Source organism: Aulonocara sp. 'chitande type north' Nkhata Bay, linkage group LG7, assembly GCF_057382095.1.
Source record: "Aulonocara sp. 'chitande type north' Nkhata Bay isolate Kocher_YH1m ecotype deep benthic linkage group LG7, A_spYH_male_GT1.1, whole genome shotgun sequence".
Classification (NCBI taxonomy): domain Eukaryota; kingdom Metazoa; phylum Chordata; class Actinopteri; order Cichliformes; family Cichlidae; genus Aulonocara; species Aulonocara sp. 'chitande type north' Nkhata Bay.
Window position 1 is genome coordinate 66422118 of NC_141350.1, and position 23121 is coordinate 66445238.

General features: G+C 41.3%; 1 protein-coding gene across 2 annotated transcripts in view; it reads right to left on the reverse strand.

Annotated features, from left to right (window-relative positions):
- Positions 1-21382, reverse strand: part of lsp1a (lymphocyte specific protein 1 a) — a 42745-nt gene extending 21363 nt beyond the window's left edge. The window contains exons 1-7 of one of the 2 annotated variants that reach the window (XM_086302054.1): positions 21331-21382; positions 21025-21131; positions 8048-8194; positions 2819-3206; positions 2383-2522; positions 1872-2127; positions 1205-1342 (exon numbers count right to left, since the gene is read on the reverse strand). In XM_086302054.1, the coding sequence (XP_086158180.1) occupies positions 1205-1342; positions 1872-2127; positions 2383-2522; positions 2819-3206; positions 8048-8194; positions 21025-21083 (1128 nt within the window). In that variant the 5' untranslated portion in view covers positions 21084-21131; positions 21331-21382. Of the gene's footprint in view, positions 1-1204; positions 1343-1871; positions 2128-2382; positions 2523-2818; positions 3207-8047; positions 8195-21024 lie in introns of both variants that reach the window. The other variant, XM_086302053.1, reaches the window with a different exon arrangement.
- Between the last annotated feature and the right edge of the window lie 1739 nt (positions 21383-23121).

Below are 23121 nucleotides of genomic sequence, written 5' to 3' on the forward strand. Positions count from 1 at the left end.
AGGCTGCATTTTGTTAAATCAACATTACAGTAATGGGCTAGACGGAAGGACGGATCACCCGAGACAATTAAACTTTTCTTTTTCAAATTCCTCTTTATCTGCTCACATGATAGCTCTTGCTGACCTGAACAGGTAAGATTAAATTCTGACAGCATTCATGGCTGTGCCAGTGGGTTCTTAAGTGAACCTTTGATGCTTTTTCTCTCATATATCCATTTTATATCCACATATATAATGTGAATGTGAATTCACTGTGAACCACAAGCTCAGGTTCAGACTGATCTAAATGCTCAGTGCTGCAGCGCCTGTTTGAATATTGGATCTGACTGCTATTCATGATCATCTCAGGAACATAGCTCTGCCTGTGAGGACAGAAGTCCACCCACCTCAAAACTTTTGTTTGAACTTGACTTGTTTGCAAATATGATTTATTAACAAGTAAATACAACCAGCTTTCGATACATTAGGGTTTTATGACCAAGTTACTCAATCAGAAATGTTGTTTAGGCCTCCGTCACATCAGCCTAGAGACCAGGTGGTAACCCTCTGGCACACCTGATGACTAGGGGAAAAATACGCATATCCCAACCCACCGGTGGTTGCTGCATGTTCTTGCTGTCACTGAGGGTGCTGCACCAAGGCCCTCCTTGTGGTTTGCTAGCAGATTTCTACTGTTACCTGTAGTTTGCATGAAAGATGCTGACTTGTCTGCAAACACTTGGCATTTAGCGTGATGCCAAAAAGAGATAGAGAATGTTTGCATTGAAAGTAAAAGAGTAACACCTTTTTTGTCGCACTCTTCAGACTTAAAAATACTCTCTGAGCAGACATGTAAGTCTTTATCTTCTATGCAAACTGCAGGCAATATGTTAAAAACCAAAGCAAATCTAAGGAGGCCTTCAGTGCAGAACCGTGTGTCTCTTTGTGACCATTTTCAAACTAGCAATCACCAACCAGCTGGGGAATACACATTGTTCCATAGCGACCGGCTGTAGCCAGATAATAATAATAATAATGATAATGGATACTTTATTGATCCCCATGGGGAAATTACTTGTTTTTCTCTGCATTTGACCCATTCACTGGTCAGATGGTTGCTGACCAGTCTCTAAGTTAGAAAAGTGAAACAGTCAAACAAAAGAAGAAGCAGTTACCAACAGATAGATTTTATAACCAGCGTTAGAAGCCGGTACACGCTCTTTACCTTCTGTGTGGAAACTTTTGGGCTGAAGGGACTGAACATCTCGTCTTCATCGACACTGGACGTACTCAGGTTCTTCATCCTCTCTGCTGCCTCCATCCTCCTCCTCTCGATTTCTTCCTTCATGCGTCTTCTCTCCTCCTGGGAGTCGGATTAAAAACACTCTTCAGCCCCAAAGCCATATAGATCTAACAGCTGCTAATACTAGAGACTAAGTAGCCATTGTTTTACTCTTGAAGCTGAATTAGTTACTTTTAGGCAAGGCCGTGATACCTCCATAATAAGCTAAAGATGTCCCTACTGTATATCCCTGATATATTAAGAATTTAGTTATGAATTTTAGACATTTGGCATGCTGCATTCTTCTCCTTCTTTCACATTATACATCCTCACTGATATGATAAACATATGGATAAGACCACAAAGATGATCTTTGTAACTTTCTTAAAAAAATAAATCTGAGGTTCACAGGCTAGTAGATCTTTTATTACTAGCTCTTAAAATATGAAGAAAAAATATGAAGCTTGCACTACATTTAAACCCCAAATAAAAATGTTTTACTTGAATCTGAGCGTCATTTACCAAATTCCTAACCCCCCTCCTGCAGTTGTGTATATATCTCTGTGCATATAGCATTTCAGATACTGAGCTTTTATTGAGACATGGTCACCTCTTCTTTGGCCAGCCGCTGCAGCTCCTCCTCCTCCCTCCGACGTTCCTCTTCCTGTCGGACCTGCCGTCTATCCTCCCTCCTTCTCTTCAGCTCCTCCAGCTCTTGCTCAGCCTCAGCCTGTCGTTGTCTCAGTTGCTCCATCTCCTGGCTCTCCTTCTCTTGGAGGCTCCGCCGGATCTTCTCCAGACGTTGCTCTGTCTCCAGGATGGCCTCCGACTCCTCTGGTTCAGCAGCTCTGCTACACACAGCACTACTGTATAGGATATAAAATGCTTTGATTTACGCCCTGGCTGTGGAGCTGAAATAAGATCTAAATATTTTTGTCCAAAGTCTTTAAAGTACTTTTGGGATTCTGGAAAATGTAAACTTGATATTTGTAGGTTTTTTTGTGTTGTCTCAAGAAATGATTTACTTCTGCTTTGGCTTTTAAAGTCAGTGTAACAAAAGCTACATATTCAGGTGAGTGGAAAGGCACATAATAAGATAGCAAACAAAACTTGTTACACACATGGTGGATCTCTTTGTTTTGGTGATAAATGATGTCACTTCCTCATTGGCTGCATTGCCGTTTGAGTTGCTGTGTTTTGGCTCTTGGTGAAGAAAAACCTTGGATGTGTAGGAGATTTTGACTTCTTTTCTTTTCTCCACCTGTTAATGAAAGATCGAACGAAATAGATTTTTAAATGCATGTAATAATATATACGCTGAAGTTTGCTCTTCTTTCAAAGTAGGTCTTCAAATCTTTTTGAACACATCAACTCTTTTCTTGAATCAGTTGAGACTCAGACTGTTCTAATATGATTTTAGACCTTATATGAACCGTCTTTACCATCTATCAATAACTTGATATTTGAATAAGTAAAATCCTTATCTAGACTAATGTTGAATATTTTTATTTATGACACTTCCACAGAAAACTCAGTTTTCCAGTACGGAAGTCCTACCTCTGGATGTGGCCTTTGACTCTCCTCGCTCCTCCTCGAGATCAGTTCATCCTTCTTTCTTAGTTCCTCCTCCCTCTCTTTCTCCCTCCTTGCTCTCTCAGCTCGAATCATTTCTTCTTCATGCTCCTTCCTCCTCTCCATCTCCACCCTGTCTCTGTCTTCCTGCTCCTGCCTCTGGAGTTGGAGAGAAGTGATGGAGGCCTTCGTGCTCTTTATGGGCACAGCTTTTTTTATCGTGTCTTCCTCTTCGTACTCGTCTTCATATCCTCCCTGGCTGAGCTCCTGCAGGCGCTGCTGCCTTCGCCTCTCTCTGCGTTGGGTCCAGTCACTGAAGCCTTCGTCCTCCTCCAGAGAATGAGAACTATTTGGCTTCAGGCTGCTGCCATACCTATGGAGAGAAGAGATGGAAAAAGAGTCAAGACAGGCAAGATCATGAGATCCCAAACGTTTTTAGCAAAATTCCAACCCTCGGACATATCCCATTTGCATCCTCAGGCAGTACTCAGGCTTTCAGTGTGATGTGTATTATAATAAAATACAACACAGCGTGAGACAAATTGAGCAATGCTTTGCTTAAACCGTGTTGTTATTATGGATAAAGTGCCCATTAAGTCAGTTAAATCTACCAGATTTGCTACTCTGTGGTCTCTGTTAAAGTCTCTGTTTTTCCATTACTCAGCAGCTAAGTCAACAAACTAGCTGATTAGTTCCCAGCCGGGAACTTGGCTGAAGTTCCTCAGGTTGCTCGATTCCACAATTTATGTCAAACCTCAAAACAGGGAATACAAATTTGATACTTCAATAGCTCAACCCCTGCTTTGTACACCTCTCTATTAAAATTGAAAGAAAATAACGACACAACAAGAATATCTTTAAATTAAATCTGGAGACAACTCCCCTTAAAAAAGAAGAAGAAAAATCAGGTGCAGGATGTCGCCATGGTGGGGAAAATAGTCCCTGTAGATTTCTAGTCTGGAAATAAATCACGTGCAGCCACGTTTCAGCCAAAATGTGACGCAGTCCACTCAAGACAATGCATGCAATTTCACCTCCATCTTAAATGGATACAAAAGTAAACCCTGGAAGAAGCCATGACTTCACCCAGTTTGAACAGTGAATGCATGGTGGAAAACGTCTGCTTTCACGTTCCAATACGTTCATTTTGAAAAACAACAAGTGTACAAATGCAGCATTAATCTTGAAAGTCCTGTTCCTGACGTAAGGAGCAGAGCTCAGTTTCAGTCAATCAAAAGGCATTAAGTGATTTTAGCAACAAGGTCTGTAGTGCTTTGTTGAACACAAGTTTCGACTTGCTACAGGATGGCTTTAGTCTGGGAATCCTCTTGACTGGGAAAAAACCCACTGCACCGAATGCATGGAAATCATCCTAGCCCAAAAAATTGCAGGATACAAAGATAACAGTCACTCGTCAGAGGTAATCCATCACATTAAGTGTCCTTCAGTAAAATATTTTGGGAAGCAGTTGGCAGACCACCATATCATGAGAGGACAGATCACCACAAGCAAAAAAGACAACATTTCCTACAAGACCTAAAAATATAATAAGCTGAATGGCCGTAGAGCCACAAACAAATTGCATGCAGATGCCAACTTGACCCTGTTCAATCGCAAACTGATAGCAGGCCGATTTTGCCTTTTTGCCATTTTCTGTCGCTATGCAGACAGAAGCTGATTACGAGTGGTCACAGACGTGGTCCCAGTTTTTTAGGCAACCACTTCAAAAACAACGTGCAAGTTCACTGCAAGTTGTTGCAATAACGTCAGCCGTGCAGCCGTCTTCAATCACTGTTTTCCCTGGTATGACATTAACATTAACCTTAGACCAAAGAACACTAGCTTACTGCAAACACATTGACACATGCGTTATTTTTAGCTCGTTTTGAATTAAAAGGACAGGTTACTGCAATACCATCCTACAATATAATTCAGACCTTAATGCGTCATTGAAAAAAATTCCTGAATAATGCACGAATCCTTATCTTCTCAGGGACACCAACGTAAACAGGACATTTGAACACATTATGAAACACGGGGTTGAGATCATCTCATTCCATAAAAGTCAGATTTTAAAACACAAGTGTGTGCACTTTAATGCTGAAGCTATTCCACATTTCCAGTCTAGAATATTTGTCACATCTGCAGCTGCTCACACAAAGGTGCGAGGTCCTCGCTGCCTGCTTCCCTCTGCACACATCGAACAGCCACAGGAGGAAATCAGCATGTAACATGCTATATACGATCTCATATTCTACTATGAAATATTTGAACTTCAATTTAGACGTTAATTATTATGGAGCGCCAGTTATGTTTTGTCTAAATGGACTTAGCCCTGAACACTTATTCAACAGTCAGAAGATCTCCCACTCGATCCTGCTGATTAAACTAATAAGTGTGCTTCGTGTCTTTGGGAGCTGGCAGAGAGGAATTCACTCAGCATTCCCCAGATGATTAAGACATTCTGGTCCGTGGGGCCCCAACTGTAGAGTGGGAGCCTCCGCCTGAGCTCTCAGAAACTAATCTGTCCAAACAAACAGCAAAGTTTCTACTTCAGAATAAAGACGTCCAACATGAAGTCATCGAGTCCTGATAGGCAGCACTCGGTCATGCTCGATGACCTCTCCTGATTTACTGCATTTTATGAAAAATGGTACCGTTCCCTCTGAATGAAGGTAAGTGCAGTTAACGGCTACTCGAGGCCGGCTCTAAAAGCGAGTCGTCACTCCTCCCGCCTAATCAGTTTTGGACAGCAATGAATTTGTAAGTGCTCAGAATATTTCTTCTCATCGATGTTAACAGAGTGGACAAAATATTATTAGATGATCGACAGAGCTGATGTTTATCTAATAAATATGAATTAAATTGTATTTAATGAATAACAGATTGTATATAAAAGATTGGACCTCCTCAGTGTGACCAAAGCAATTGATTGATGCCATTTATAGCCAAAACCCCCCATAGCTAATGGCTCTGGCCATTAGCTATTAGCTATGTGGCTACACCCCTACTTATCCAAAAGAATCAGAAAAGAAAGCAATTCCTCATACTGATATTAAGGAGGGAAATCATGTGCAGAGCAGGCAGTAAACAGGGCTAATCCTTCTGTAACTTTGGACACTTTAACATGGGAGTCTATGGGGACTGACTTACTCTTGGAGTCTAAAGTGGACGTTAGAGGAACTGCAGCTTCCACAGTGGCTTCATTTTTCTGCCCTGAAGGTTGGTGCCTTGTATCAGTGCACTAAAACATATAGCTAATGTACATCAGTCTGAAAATGTATCTGCAGACTTAGAATTTTCACATCTTTTTGAATAAAAGAATATATTTGAGTTGTTTCTGATCATTTTTCTTCAGTGGAAACCAATGGGCTTGATGCTTAGAGCCACAGAGAGAGGCTAGTGGAATCAGAAATGGAGTCACTGTAGATCCAGTAAATGATAAAAGGCAGCATTTGCTTCAACCAACATTCACAAGCTCAAAATCTGTCAGCGCTTCTGAGCTCACTGATCTCGGGGTGAAACCAGCATTACGTCACCTGCATCTCACAGAACACCTTTCAATTACAAACCACAGCAGTGGAGCTACCTCATACTGACTCACCGCAGCCTGAATCCAGCTGAGCCTGTGACGTGATGAAGGAAAAGGTGTTGAAGATGCAAGCTATAATTAAGAGCCTGAAATTAAAAGTCAGCTGAGAGACCACGAGCTCCGACATGGAGGCTTGGTAGTAAACATTCTTTGGCGGTTGTGTAATGAGAAGGCAGCTGCGTGTTGGTCTTCATGTCAATACGACAGGATGGAAGAGGTTGTTTGTGGCATTTCCCAGTGGAAACATTTGTTTTATGTAACCAGACGTCTGTGAACCCCTGTAAAGCAGCCAGGCAGGCCGGGGGGAGCGTAACCGCTGCAGAAACAGGCTGAACTTTGAGGTTCGTGACTGGGAAACGTGATGACAAAATCTTTTAACTGCATCATCAGGAAATTAAAGAAAAACAAAACATGCAGACACAGTTAGCAGCTTGTTCAGGAAGTCATTGGACATGAGATGAGTGAATGAATAATGTTTGCACTTAGTAGCTTCCTGGGTTCTCATGACTGCATGGAGAAGGAATTCCACCATATTTAGATTCCTCCTACTTCCATGATTTAGAGTGAGAACATAGCCAGATTAAGCAAATTCAGGCCTTGAAATGGAATTGGATATCTAGATATCCACTGAAATCTACGGACTCTCAAGCTTCAGACCTTTTTTTTTATTATTTGTTAAAATTAAATCCTGATACCAGGGTTCATCTACGAGTGACTATGGCTAGAACGCCAGTGGTTCCATAACTTTGAACAAAACCTAACAGAGCTTAGTGCAGGGCAGGTCGGAGATGTAATTATACCGTTTCTTGAGCAGGTCTTGAATAATTGTTGAAGCCCAGCACTATATGGGGAGAAGATCACTAACTCATCTGCATAATATTCAGTCAGTCATGTTGTTGAAAGGTTAAAAGCTCAGTTTGCAGCTCCGTGATGAAGACCCATGTGTGTCCTTCACATAACACAGTGAGAAAGTGCTTTAAACCTCCATTTTCTCTGAGGGCCAGCAGGAGGTGACTGCTGAGTGGCAAAACAAACTGCACAAAAGTTCTATGGGGAACAATGTCCCCTTAGCTTATTAAGCCTTTCCTGTGCAGTCTTAAATCATGAATTTTAAGTCTTACCAACGACAACATGATGTAAATTTTGAACTTTACGTCACCCACTAGAGTCAAAAAGGAAAAAATAAAGCAGGGTGTGATTTCGTGCGGGCCTTTGCAAGTATTGAAAGAGTGTGTCTCAGTATCACAGTCAAATCTATCTCATTGCGTCATTGCATCTGGTTTCAGTGATGACAACATTCAGCTCGAAGCTTCAGAACGAGACTTCACTAAATAGAAAAAAAAAAGGGGGTGAACACAGACACTACGTCCCTTATATATGAGCCAGAGCTGCTTATAAGCAAGAAGTCACGTGTTGCAAACTGTTTAAAGAAAGAAAAAATTCTTTCTTTAAACAAATAAATATTCCAAAACAGCAACTAAAACCCACCAGCATGTTCCAGATGTCCTACTCGGAAAAAGGCTGCTTTTCGTACAAACACCATAACCAGAGATCACATTCTTTATATTTTAAAAGGAAGCGTTTGGGATGTAAAGGGCCTCTGCAATATTTTCTGTACTCACGTGTTCTCCTCTGGCGGCATCTCGCCGTCCAGTGATGACTCTCCGGGTGCTGAGCCGCTGTTCCTCCGGCGTAAAGACTCTCGAGCTCTCCGACGACGCTCCCTCTCCACCTCCTCGGCATCCTCGATGCTCCTCTGGGCCGTCAGCCTGGAAAGAAAGGAGCACTCCATTTCACTAAGAGTGCAGGCAGGTTTGAACACGTTCCATTGCCAACCATGTCATGATCTTTGGGACTTTTGTAATATTTCCTATTATGTTATTCATCCCTAAACAGCACAGTTTGGTGCACATGAGCGGGGAGCAAAGACCGAAACAAAAAAAACGAGTCTACCTTTTTTCCCTAACATACAGTCTGAAATGTTTACACCAGTTTTGTACTTCAGTAATCAAAAATACTGCCTGTATTTTTCAGTCTTATTAATGTGTCAGATCAAAAGACGTGAATTTTTCCTGCAGTAACTGAAGTAATTACTGCAGTAACTTTGAGACTTTTTGGGGGAATAATTAGTACTTTTCCATGTGGTATTGCTCCACATGGCGTACTTCTTTCAACAGAGGAGGTTGGGAAATGTCACAATCTTCATCATGTATCACACATGACCCAGATTCCTGACTCGCGGTCGTCTCTTGAGCCTCCTGGGTTTCTGAACAGTGAGTCTCTGAGGCCAGAAGAACATCTGCCGGGCCTCGGATGAGAAACACCGCCGTCTGTTTGCGCGTCAGATAAACACAATCGTGCTACGCTTCATGTCAACATGAGATCACAGTATTTATTACAAACACAGTTGATCTTTATTTATCAGAAGACAGCGAGCCAAACGCGAGCACTCTTTGCAACAACGCTTTGATTTACACCAATGTCGGGGGATTTAAAGACAGCACCTCCCCTCACACGGAAACGGCAACATAAGAAAAAAAAAGTGCAACGTTTTCTTTGTTTATTTGATGGCCAACAATGAAAAAAAAAAAAAACACTAGATATGTTGGTTTCAATTAAAAGAAGCAATTTGCAAATCAGCTTTCAGAGAAAAATGAGCTCACTGGTTATACAGGATAACGAATAACAAAATGAAGCAAAGTAAACAAATTAAAACCTAAAGAAAAGTTAATGTAAAGTGAGTGACATGAATCAATGATTTGAAAAAAAAAACAAAAGGGACCAAGTGATAAACCATAGAGGTTGAAACACGAGCAGAACGGTGGTCACCTGTGACTTCTGCCCTCGCTACCTCTCCAGGCTCCTACCTGTAGTGTCTGATTAACCATCGTTTAACTATCTGCCTGATTAGTCATTGTTTTTGGCAACAAGTATGGCCATTTCCTCAGTGGCACTTATATTATATTCCATTGTTTTGACATCAGATTTGATAGAACTGTAGATTTTTCTAATTTAGACTGAAGGGCCTAAATAAAGTGTCTTTTTACTCTTGTCCAAGTTTCTAGATAAATAGCTGAAAGCATTTTTTAATTTTTTTGAATTATAAAGTATATTGCTGAGAGTCTTGTGTTTATCCAGCTTCTTTCCCAGAAGAGGCATGTGGAGGACTAACAGTTGCGCGAGCTCAGGTGTCGAGTTACTAAGCTCACATTTGGCTTCTGTGTCACTAATAGATTGCTAACGGCTCCAAGGCTCCATCTGCTCCTCCGCCCTCATCTTTTCTTCAAAACAATGGATTGATGCAGGAGAACCGGCTGCATGATCTCTGATATTTACAGATAAGACTTATTTTAGGCACAGTTTGGTCTAAGCTGCGTTGTCAACTCCTTTGACTCGTCCTTCTTCCTGAGATCTCAGAGATTTAGTCTATATCAACAAAGTGAAGCTGCTCTTTGTTTTCAGCTCCAGTTTACTGGGAATAAACGTCTGTTCAGAATGAAGATCAGCTTTGGGTTCGGTGTTTTCTTTATGTTAATATCCTGCTCCTGCCAACTGAGAAGCTTCAACACTTCAGATTTCCTCTACTCTGGCTTTACTAAAGTCTTTGCAACTGAAATGTGCAAAGTTAGTCATTTAATTTCTGTAGGTATTGAAGTAGGAGGATGTTGGTGCAAGCCTCGGGACTTAAATTAAATGCGGAACAGCTCATTGGGATGGGTGCAAACTGCAAAGAAACAACAAAATCTGCAGATCTCCTCACCCTCAACGAGGTCACTTGAATAATGTGTTTCCCACTCTCTAAAAAGCATGGTTGGAAACTGGCTGGTTGACCTTTTCACAGATCATTTCCTCAAGGGTGGGTGGACACCAAAAGCATTTAGTACAAGCACTTCAGATGAATGATCGTGTCTCTGACGTGGCATGTGGTCACACTGATGGCTCAGCTCATAGCTTTGAAGTGTTTTATACTCCACATTGATGTATATTAGTATACATCTTTGTATATTAATACGTCTGTCATCCTGACATCGAATAAACTGTCCTGACACAATGACCACTCCTACCTGCACATTGAAAGCAAACACTGCTTCCCCTCACTTTCTCCATTTCAACACACAGACTATTAGTTTCTGGGCCACCTCAGCAAAACACCCTGCTGACCCACATCCATCTATGCTCGGGCCTCTCCACCCCTTTCCATTCTTTCATTTCCTTTTGCTGCTCCCTGCCTACAGGAAGGATGAAAAACTGACTGAGGGAGGAAGACATATCAGAGCTGATAAGAGCAGAGTTCATCAGCACGCTGGTTCAGGAGATATGATTCAGCACACACATCTTAGGTACTTTTCAAAGATTCTATGTTTCCTGTGCAATAAAGGGCCAAGTATCACAGATTGGATAGTGGCCTTAAAAAGAGGAGGAGCTAAAACAGCTAATTTTAGATAGAGGACAAACTGACTGGCTGGACCAAGGCCCAGTACAATATGGGCAAGGATTATTTTGAACTGTGAATCATACAAAATGACTTTAGAATTTATTTATTTTTTTAAAGTGGCTGTAGTCATTATCATGGGAGGAAAGGAGGTTGGGGTGGATGGGTCATGAAAATAATCAAGATGGCAGAACTTAATAATATGACTTTCCAACTCCAACAGGTGGAATGTTTCTGAGTAAAACTATCAGTACAGTACCTGCGTGTAATATCTTGTGGCAAGTATAAACCAAAATGACCTACAAATGCCAAAGAACTATTCAATAATCCTATGTGAGCCCTAAAGTGGAGCACAGTTGGCACATAAAACCTGGCTCTGCTTGATTTGCTGCTGTCAGCAGTTTGGGTGTTGAAAACTGCCGAGCTTTGACCCAGCAGACTGTTTAAGTGAAACTCACCACGCTGTCCTCTCATTACGTTTCCTTTCTGCAGTCAGCACTGTGGGATTCTGTCATGCCTGGCAGCTGCTCAGACTGATTCGGGCTAAATGATTAATCTCCATCAGAGTGTTTCTAAAATACCGGGATTACAGTTAGCTTTACTTCCTCCTTCTCATGATTTGTGTCATCAAAATCAAATCATTTGCAATGTTTAATCATTGCTGCAGAACAGAGATGTCTGCGCTGGTCCTAAACCTGGCTCACAGCTTGGAGTTGCTCTGTACTCTGTCAGGGTAGTTTTGCTTCTCCAGACAATTAAAACAAGCACAGCGCACTTGTTCTACCTCAGCAGGAATCAAACAGGTTTTTCTCCAGTCTTGTGTTGCTCTTCTGTAAACTGACACCACAGGCATGACCGAGCACGCCGCTTCCCTGAACCGGTCCTCAGATAACGGCCGACAGAGCGCCCTCCAGCCCTTGAGGTCAGTGTGATTGACAGATTACACAAATAAACAAGAGGGAACATATGAAAGCAGGTTCAAGTGAGGAAAGTGGTTACAGTAAACAGAGCAGCAGATGTGCTTCATGAAGGTTTTTATTAAAACATTTATTTCTTCGCTCTTGTGGTGTGTGGCGTGCAATGATATTGGCATTTCCACTTTTTCCTTCCATAATAAATATCTGTGCATCCATTCTTCAGTTTTCTTAACCGCTTATCCAATCTAGGGTAGCGGGGAGGCTGGAGTTGTCCCAGCTTTCACCTTATGTGGTCAATCGATATTTTTGGAAGAAAAATGAAAAAGGAAAAGCAACGATGGCAAATCAGCCATCAGAAAAAAGGTCACAAGGTCAGCCAGAGGCAAGACCAAGCAGGCAGCTGTTGGCTACAGCTGCAAGAAATCTAAATGCATTAGTTACAGCCAGATTTATTTTTTGTATTTCTGCTGTAAAGTTTGGCATTTTAACAGGTAGTCTTTGAAAACGGACTCACTTTTGGAGAAAACCTCAAGTGGCCATTAGAGGAACTGCAGCTGTGTACACTTCACTTTCATTTGGATGAAATTAATCCAATGCAACTCTAACGGGAAGAAACTTAAAATCGTCGCATCCCAAAATGCTGTACTGCTTCTTTAAGAATAAACTGCTTTCTTGTGTTTTGGAGACACAGCCGGTTGCTAGCGGATCTAATAAGAGAAAAAGAAACCCTAAGCTTTGTAATCACCAGCATTTGTAGCAACCAGCAGAAAGAACCAGAAACACGACACACAAAGCCACAAACCAGATAAAAGCTTTGCCACCTGCCAACAGAGTCACTAAACTGCACACTGCCATGCTCTCCCTGTCTGAACTTGTCCAGGCTTTAACTTTATTGTCCAACCATGTTTCACCGGAACAAGAACAAAGGAGGGATTCATCTCAGGAGAAGTGAGGTTAATGTATTAAATCCTCCGCTGCTCTTTCGCAAGCACACACTTTGTCATCGCAGGGCTGACTGGCTTCAGTGGCATAATAACATGGTTTGCTCTCAGGCTGAAAGAGTGCCAGGCCTCGTGGGACAGGCACGGATGATGGGAAGACGTTTGCAAGATGAGGTCATGGCAGTGTTGAAACAAGTCAGGACAGCGAATCAATTACAACAGAAAAGATTTCCATTTTCCTATTTGAAAAAAAAAGTTATGGGAGTCACCAGACGAGCAGCGAAGAAGCAGCCGAGCATCACAGAACCACAGGGTCAAAGTTCACAGAATTTATGAAGAAATATCCCCCATCTGTCCAAACACGGGTTATTTATATTTGAGGCCCCAGATATTTAAATACAGTGGAAGCCCGACTTACGAATGCCCCATTTAACGAAAAATTCAAGTTACGAAGGTACTTAACGGCAATATTTCTGCCCGTGTTACGGCAAAATGCCCGTGTAAAGAAATCCGCTGGCTCTGATTGGCTGAGCCGACAATGCCCACAATGCCTTCCGAATCATGTGACAACCCCCTTGGCTTTCGTACTTGCGCTTCGCTGTTCCCCTTGAATGACGTATTGTTGTTGCAGTTAGCAATTAGCCGATAGCCTATCGTTCACTCAAAAGGCGCGACGGGTGCTTCGACTTACGAAAGACCCTCGGGAACGAATTAATTTCGTAAGTCGGGGTTCCACTGTATTATGATTTAACCCCTGAAATTATTGCCAAGTCTGCATTTATAGCTCAACCTCATACCTGTTCTTAAAAATGTTTCGGTACATTTATAAAAAAATTAAAAAAAACTGAGTGTTGTCCGAAATAATGATTGCATGTCACACAGAAAACCTCTCAGCACAGATTCTGCAGCTTAACCTGACCTTCAAATATTTGTTTCATCAGGGAAGTCCTAACGAGGTTAGCAAACTCCAGGACATCAGCATTACATACTCTGTGCATGCATACAGACAAGATGACACTAATAGACACACATGTCACACAAAAATTATGACATGCATGAAATTGTATCAATCAAGCAAATCGTTATTTCAAACATAAGTATCAAATATATTAGAAAAGTGGTGATAAAAGAGTTTAGAATTTATCTTTACAATAAATACATATCAGTGTTGTTTTCCCTTTGTTTCTATGCAAGAGACAGGGCGCTAATGCTACAGTGTCACAGTCACTTAGTCAATGTGCTCGTGTCAGAACAAATTCTTTGGTAGGGCAATCAACGGTTTCATAGGAAAGAAAACAGATGATTTTACAGATGATCTATTCATTCAGAGGTCTGAGAAATGGACTACTAGTGAAAAACAAGCCCAAGTTTGCGCAACTGTGGACTAAAACCAAACATAACAGTGACATCTGGCTTAACTAATGTTTGCATCTACGTGACGTTTCCTCTAAGTCGACTCCAAATTCACTGACATCATGTTAAACATTTCTGTTTTATTAAAACTGATTGCTTAAAATTAATATTTTCAACACATTTAACATCAACACTGGAACACTCTGTTTATGCTACGGATTGTACCTGTAATGTGATTACTGCAGGAATTGCTTTGTGTTGATTTTTAACTTTGCTTTGTGCCTTCAAAGAAAGATATTCTGTATACTCATTAGGGAAAGTTGTGAGTGGAACCGTACCCACAGGTGTTTATTGTTAACTGGTAATTAGGTGACATTTCAGGTCATTTTAAAGAGAAACAAGAAAATAAGGTAACAAAGTACTTTCTTTGGTGTACTGCATTACTTTAAGTACTGATTAATGCGTAACACTTTTTGATTAACGACCCCAACACTGAAACTGATAGTGGTCCCAGCACAGAGCCTTGGGGCACAACAGTAATCCAGTTTCAGCTGCACCCATCAACTTTCACACAGTGAGTTCCTGCTTGATGGACAATTTGAAACAATATTGTGACTTTAACGAAACAAGTGTTTAATTAAAGCCTCAACAATATTACAGCCGGCCATCTGCCTTGTTGGAGTGAAAGAACTCCAACAAGAATTTATTTTTTATTTTCTCCAAACAATAAAATTGATGTGATGATCCAAACTTTTTCCTGCAGTGGCATCAGCAGGTGAGAACTCCAACATATTGGCAAATGTCTTAATAAGTCTTCAGCGACTAGGAACTGAATTATATACATTAAAGGGCTCTCAGAGATGAACAACAGTTACCAGTATACATTCAACTTTGGATAAACTGGTGATCTCTGGTGATCCTCTTATTTTTTCCATCCAGCAACATCATTAAATTCTTAATTTTACCATTAAATCGGTGCTTAAATCAGGACCTAAATCCCGCAAACCATAAGCCACAGCTGCACTAAATTTATAGCATGCAAACACAGTAATCATTGCCCCTGTTCAACATCAGAATGTTACCTTGATGTTTTGCTTAGATCACTGCTATAGTAACTACAGGGGCAATAGCATGCCAGTAGACTCTGTAGTGTGTTATTTGTATTAATTCCCTTCCAAAAACTTGCATCATTACCTGGTACCCATAAAACAGGTTGTACTGAATTTATTTCTAGAACTGTGTCCAGGGAAAGAGAGGAAACCAAGGAAATAAACTTTATGCTTCTTTGTGCATTTAAATGGAGGATTGCAGCATCTGAAGCACATGTGCCTCTTGTTCCTCACCATGACAACGGCTCAAACATTTTTGACAAGGAAAATGTGCCTAAATATTTCTGTTCCAGCCTGGGGCTCTTGAATCAATAAACCTATGACACTCACTGTCCCTGGAGGAGAATATTAAACAGGCTAGAGCTGCCAGATCTCTTTCGAACTAGAAACAGAGCCGCCATGTCCTGATTCAAGTGATTCAAATGTCCTCAGCTCTATTCTGGTATCTTTTCATTCAGAAAAGGTTCAGTCAAAGACACCTGGACCTGCAGGTGTTTCTTTAGTTCAAAACAAATGATTATTTTAAATTTGAAGAAATCTACAGACAGACCGGCAGCTTCAAAAGCACTTCTGAATAACTGAGATTCTGCACAGTGTTTTGTAAGGTAAGTGCTTTCTCTCTTCTTTGTTTCAGGCATTTTAATTAGTTTCTTAGTTAGTGATGACAGAATAAATGCCAACTGAAAGTAAAGCAAAGAGATAAGAGAAGATATATTTCTGCATTGCAGTAAAAAAGTGGAACAAATCATCCCGCAGTCAGACACAAATAGTCTCGATTAGAACTCCAGCAACATCGCCAGAGACAGTAATCACCATGTTATGGCTGGATCTCTGGGTGTCCAACCCCCCCATGCAGAGCACAAACAGACCACTTATCCCCGAAGTCTGGGAATCCTGCAGGTTTGCTTGCACACAGGCTTTAAAGGAGAGGGCGAGTGAGAAAGCTCCTGCCAGTAAAATGTAACCCAAAAAAGTAACTTCAAGCAAAAGTTTGTCATTCTATAAATGTTCTATAAACTATTCTATAAATGTGGATCAATGGAAAATTAAAAGAACACAGGGACGCAGCAAAAGTGGAAAACAGAATCTTGTGCGATCGCTCCATGAGAATCCAAACAAATCCGGAACCCAGCAAGACCATCTATCCCCAAACAAACAAACACAAACTGTGTATCTGATTGCATCTAAACCTTTATTTTACATTAAAGAGGCAGAAAACAAAAAAGCAACAGGCGGAGAGGTGAGTGGCCTGAGAACAGAGAAGCTGGGAAAGCTTTTTCCATGTGAAAATGTCAGGGTGGACTTTTAACAAAGTTCAAATTACTTGAGTGATTCATGTCTCAAAATTACAAGATTTATCCTGAGAAATTAAAAGGTTATTCTCTGTGTCTACCTTAAATGGAACTTTTCTAACATTTTCCATGGAATTTAACACATGAGATGTTTTTACTGCATACATGTGTGACCGTGAACTTATTTTACTGCTAACAGTAAAATAAAAATGAAGCCCATGGCTCCACGTGTAAAAGTTCACCATCCACTGGCATGTAGCACCAAATCACAACAACAGTTACTTCAAGGTGCTTTATACTGTAAGGTTAAGACCCTACAATAATATAAATAATACACATCATCCGGGGGAAGAAGGATTTCTTATCTAGTGTTGAATGCTTTGTTATGTTTTAATGTTGAGTGTATTTTAGTGTTGCATGTTCTTATTGTATTTATTGGATCTTCTCCTGGAGAGACTCCGCCCCCTGCTTTCCCTAATTACCCTCGCGGGGTAAGTCCCGTTGTAAAAATGCATAAAGACACCCCTGGTACATTAGGATGGCTGACTGTTGCTGCTTCACTGTGTTTAGCGGAAGCGGAGCTTGCGAACTGCGGAATCGACCTTTATTGTGCTTAGTTTTCTTTGAATTATTCTTTCCCCTGATCAGGATACATTTTTTTATGCTGTAAACAAAATATATATTTTATTATTTTAACCAGATCTTACCAGATCTTTTTATTTTTTTATTTTTTTGCACATGTCGAGGAGCGTGTCAGGCTACATTTCACTGTGTGTTATACTTGTATAACTATGCATGTGACAAATAAAGAACCTTGAACCTTGAACCTTGAACATGTCTTTCTGTTCCCTTCTAACTTACACCCTCGTCAAAAGACCGCATTGATATATTGAACGTCCAAGGGAACTAAAACCTAGGTGATGCTACAAATGGCTCCTAACAAATTTAAATTTACAATAATGGGTGCAGTTTATGAGCTGAAAAAACAGATGTTGCCCTCACATGAGGGCAGATAGCAGGAACGTTTTTGGTTCCTGGGTTTTTAGGCTATCATTCGATGTTTACTGAAGTGAGAGCGATGAAAACCTGTCATCTGTTCTCAGAGATACGACCCCTGGAAACAGGAAGCCCCGCTGTGTTTACTTTCCCTCCATCCCTTTAATGAGGACAACCTGCAGAGGGAGGGAGAGTTCAGGGCCCCCATCACTCAGCAACTTACGCCACTCCAACTCCCTCCAAACATTCTTCGCTCTATCTCCCTGCACCATAAACACTCAGGAAACCCACCCAAGTGTGGGGGATTCGAAGGTCAGAGGTCGCAGCACTCAGGCTGTTTTGAGGCAGGTATGCCTCCTGGGTGACATCACTGCTGCGGGCTGAGCCAGGCCCCACCAAGCTGGCAGGAGGAGGGCAGTGTTTGTCTCCCACGCAGAGCTGATTAAAAACAGATCAACTGCCTGCCTCGACCCGATCCAATGATTTGAGCTCACACTGATGACATATTCTGTGTTTGTGTCCCTGTTGAGATCTATCGTGAAATAATATTTGTATCTAGTAAACAGTGTCAGCTTGTCAGATACACCAATCCTGCTCAGGTGGAGGAGAAAAGCTAAAATATTTCAGAGGTTTGCTCGCGTGGCATCGACAATGTTTTCCCCTCACGCCAATCGGTTGTTCCTTTAAGCTATGTTACGTGCTTATTACACAGGTATTTTTAAGATTAAACCTTTTCTTTGAGTTCTTCTGATCACACACATCTAGTGTTAGTGCCACTGAAAAGGGACATTATGGAGAAGTCTCTGCAGAGCTTGCATTTCTGATTGGTCTGGGTGATGTCACTGCCTGTAGTCCTGGCATGCTTTTGATTGAGTTTCAGTTTTGTTTCTATGCATACAAAGACTTTTTTTTTGTTTGTTTTAAACTTAAACGTTTTAAGCTTATCTTTATATAACAAACATGGAAAACACTATAAAGACTATTCATTGTTATGAGATAGCTCATGCCCAAGTAATCCTGAGTTGGACAGAAGGTTAAGAAAATGGATGGAGGGAGGTCTGGTTGCTTCATTCTTGGCAATGTAACATCAGTTTCCAAATTGTGCATGCCAGATTTTTGAATAAACTGTCCCAGAAGTTTCATGTTTTTAGATTCTTCTGTTTAAGAGAATTTTAAGAGGGCACAAAAGTAAAATGTTTGCATAAACAAGCGCTCCACCCCTGTGCTGACTGAAGGTGCACACACAGACTGTACAAAAGATGTTGCTATCAGATTTTAAAAGGGAAGAACTTTGATTTATCTTTAATGATCAGAGGGGGCGACTCTTCTGGTTGTACTGTCGTCAATAAATACTTCCAATTTAAGTTATTTGATAATAAATTTGTTATGAAATTTATGATCAGTCAAAAATATATTATCACGAGTAAGCTCACTGGCCAATGACCAGCCAATCAGTGTGGAATGCGTTCATTTTCTCAGTCGCACACTTTGCTCATCACGTCCATCCCATTTTTAATGTGACCATGATGCTCAAGTTAAAAATGACTCTTTTATATACAGTCTGTGAGTGTTACCTATCTACAAAACAAAAGATTGATTCAGATTGTTGCCAACGAATGTTAAGTTGATCTAAGCTAATCAGTTAATGTTTTCCATGAATAAATTGACTCACTTTAAGTCACTCGAATGTTAATAAATTCCTAAAACATATGTGGGAATCTCTGAAATGATTATAGATCAAATAACAGGAGAACACATTTGTATCTGGAAGAAGACACTGGTGTAAAAACTCAAGAAATGTCTAAACAGTCTGGATGAAACTGACCTGTTTGATAACAAAAGACACAAAAATGCCAAGTGAATCACTGCACCTTCAATTTTGAGCTGTGCAGTCTTTCTGGTATTACGTCATTGCTCCCGTCAGCTCCCCAGACTGAGGACATCTGCTAAGTGGACTGAATCAGAGTGACACACTGCCTCCTCCAGCTGTTATCTGTGCATAAACAAAGCCTGAATACCGTTCTCACTGTGACTCAGAGGTTTACTCTGAGCCCCCTGATTACGACACCTCTAGAGTCGCCGAGGCACCACGAACGCTCGTAAGTGAATACTCAGCAATGTCAGGACAGTCTATGACAAATACATGCATCAGTTCTCTGTGGAGAAACTTTGAGTCAATGGAAAGTCTCCAAATAGAGAGATGAGTTCAGACATTTGTCAAGCATATGATGCATTTCCTTACACGACTTCAACAAACACAACTGGGACTTTTACAACACAGAAACACCTACTCAAACTCCAGCGTTCACAGATGGAGCTCAAACACTAGAGACCTGAGGACAGTCATCAATACATGCAAGGATTGTAAACCCAATCCAGATCACAGTGGACCCAAACAGATGCAAAATGCATAATCTCCACTGGGAATTCATTAGTTGAGCAATACTGTTATCCCAGAGTGACACATTCTCAAAGTTAAGAGTCACACATGCTTACAGGTTGCGCTGAAATGACCAAGATTAAAACAAATCCACCTAAATGTGAATATAAAACATGGCATGAAAGAGCTGGATCTCAAATTTGCTTGAGAGGATACCTCTATGGACTGAGCTAACACTCGTTAATATGGGTCATGACTGACTTTATCCTGAGTCGCTGCAGAGACCGTTTTGGATGATGTAAAGTTTTGTCTTTACTTTGGTTTCCCTCGCAGCTTCCGTGGTGCACCAACTGCTCTGAAGGATGTTACCTCCTATTTAATTCAAACCGTCTGTTTTAAAACTCATCTGTACAGATGTGGCAAAACTGAAAGCCAAGTCAGCCAATAATTTATGTCTATGAGGGATAAAAAAAGATAAAACATCCTCCCTCTACCACGTGAGTACCTCAGCATGTGAGCGTGCGTTATCATCTCTGTTAAAAACCACAGTCGCACTGGAACCTCACACAGGATGAAAAACAAAATCTTTCCCAATAGACAGGACGTGCTGCCACCCGTACGAGCCCAGAAAACAAAAGACTGACTCAGGTGACCTTTCAACTCTGACACTGGTCACTGACACCACTTCCCTTCTTGGTGAAACAGAGAAGCCCTGGGCGTGGGGCTCGCCTCAAACCTCCACACTTTACAGTCTTACATTTCCTTTTAAGTGTGTTTTTAATAGAAAATAATAGAGTACAAAGTAGATTTTAATATGATTCCTTTGTTCTTTTTTAGGTACACTGAAAGGAGGTAAGGCGATTCAAAATCCCTAAATCCCCCCAAAACCCTGCATGACCCAAAACACTCCCAGTAATCCCACTGTTCCCATTATGTTTACAGTACAAACACACACACTCTTTATCTTGATGTGCTGATATGAAACCCTTCAGTCATGCTCCAGAGCTTTACGGGAAAACCTCACATGTCCTGTTTATTGACTGAAGCAGAAAAAGAATGAAGAACTGAGTGAGTGAAATGTGAGTGTGTTTGTGTGGTGTTTAAATATTAACCCGATTCTTTCTCTGCGAAACAAACAGGAACCAGCAACACGAACGGAAAAACGGATCGACCACATACCTCATCAGGTTTTGTAAACCCTGTTTGCTGGAGTTTCTCCTCACCAGAGCGTTGGACATGCTTTCACTTCTTTGCTTCTTCTGCTGCTTGGAAATCTTCTTTTCTCCCTGTGGTAGAAATAAAACAGACCACACCGGCCGCTGAGATTAGCTTTCTCCTCTTGTTCCAAATCGACAGTGAAGGCAGCTGTCTGTCCTGCAGCCGTATCAAAGCCCAGAGCTCAGAATGAGTGAGAGAGAGAGCGTGTGTGATACACTGTTAAAGACTCTTCACACACACACACTGTCTTATTGTTGTAAATCTCACCACAGTGCTCTCCCCTGCAGTGCTGGTTGGGAATGTCAGCAAGGCTCAGAGGGACTCCCTCCTCTATCTCTCTCTCTCTTTCTCAGAGGCTGGGTTTTTAGTCATTACACTCCCCCCCCTCCCACACACACACACACCTCACCCCCCTCCCTCTGTCCTACATGTGGTTTTCATTGAAGAGCTCAGAGCAGCAGGGCCCAACATCTCTCTCTTTCGTCTCTTTCTTCGCTGCCTTTCCCTGTTATTCTGGGTCATGTGGTCTCCCCCGAGGGGGTATGAAAGATGATACCCTCAACACCCCACCATCAGCCCCCCCAAAATATTCACTACTGAAACATCCTCAACTCCTCCCCAACATTTCAATCCCCCTCCAAATGCCCTAACAGCACTTTATCACAGAAGAAAACATGGAATATAATAAAAAGTGTACACAAAAGTACTGATATTGGAGACAAATACAGCTTCTATGGATGCAAGGAGTTTTGTTTGGTTTACATACTATACTTGAATGTTCTAGTGACTTTTGTCCACCAGCACTAAAGCAGGAAACTATTCTGCAGAAAGGTGATAAGGCTGGATGACGTGCCCAAAAGGTGATATTCTCTGGTATTACAAAAAGGTAACTTGCAGTGTTGCAATTTCATGAGCTGCCACTTGAGGCCAACTCCAAAAAAAAGAGTCAATTTCAATAAACTCGAGTTTTAAAATGTCCAACTTCACTGGAGAAATAAACTTCTTTACAATGTAGGGAAAAAAGAAAAAGTGTTTTGGCTTCAGACGATTCATCTTGGAACTGATGTGGATTCCCGCCCTGGAGTGGATCTGTTCTTCACAGTCACAGGACCTGTGGAGGGGTCATGGTAAAGTCTGCTGAGGAATGGGGAACATCCACCTTTTAAATACCACGGGTGGTTTATTGTCTGTTAATTTAAGTCTACACTGAAAGCTGTCAATCTGTTAACCATGACTGTTATGATCCTCTAAGTTGCAGCTCCCTGGTCTCACAGGTACAGAGTATTAGGGCCACTTTAAGAAAAAGAAAATATTTTGCTTGTCATTTCAAGAATAAAGTTGAAATTTTGAGATTAAAGTCAAAAATTTATTTTGAGAAAAAAAGTTGAAATGCGTAACTGCCACGACTGCTGTGCCCTCTACAAAATACCTGGTGTGTGTGTGTGTGTGTGTGTGTGTGTGTGTGTGTGTGTGTGTGTGTGTGTGTGTGTGTGTGTGTGTGTGTGTGTCTCCAGTACTCTTAGGGGCCCTGGATGGCCTGGTTCTCCTGGAGACATCTCTTCTGCCTCTGGCTCCTGGGGGGGGGGCGGGCGCACACACACACACACATACACACACACACACACACACACACATACACACACACACACACACACACATACACACACACACGACAAGAACTTATGTGCCTGTGCATTTTCTAATTTTTGTATTCTAGGTGCTGTATGTTTGTTTTTCTTGTAGGTGCGGCAGTTGCCAAAATATTGTGCATTTCTGTTCGTACTCTATGCTTTTAATATCATCTCCTATCCCCCCCACCCCTCCCTGCCTGACCTTTCTTAGACATTTTCATACTTTATACCACAAATAATGTAATACCTAAAATAACAAATAGAATTGAATACATGAGGAGCCTATAGAGGATTTATGATCTTGGAAAAGCAAAATGTGTTTGGCACAGCAGTGAATTCAGATCATAATTCTGATTGTAAAAGCAGCCACACAGGATTAAAAAGAAAAAAAAACTTTTGTGCCACAAAGTTTGTGTGTAAACTACAT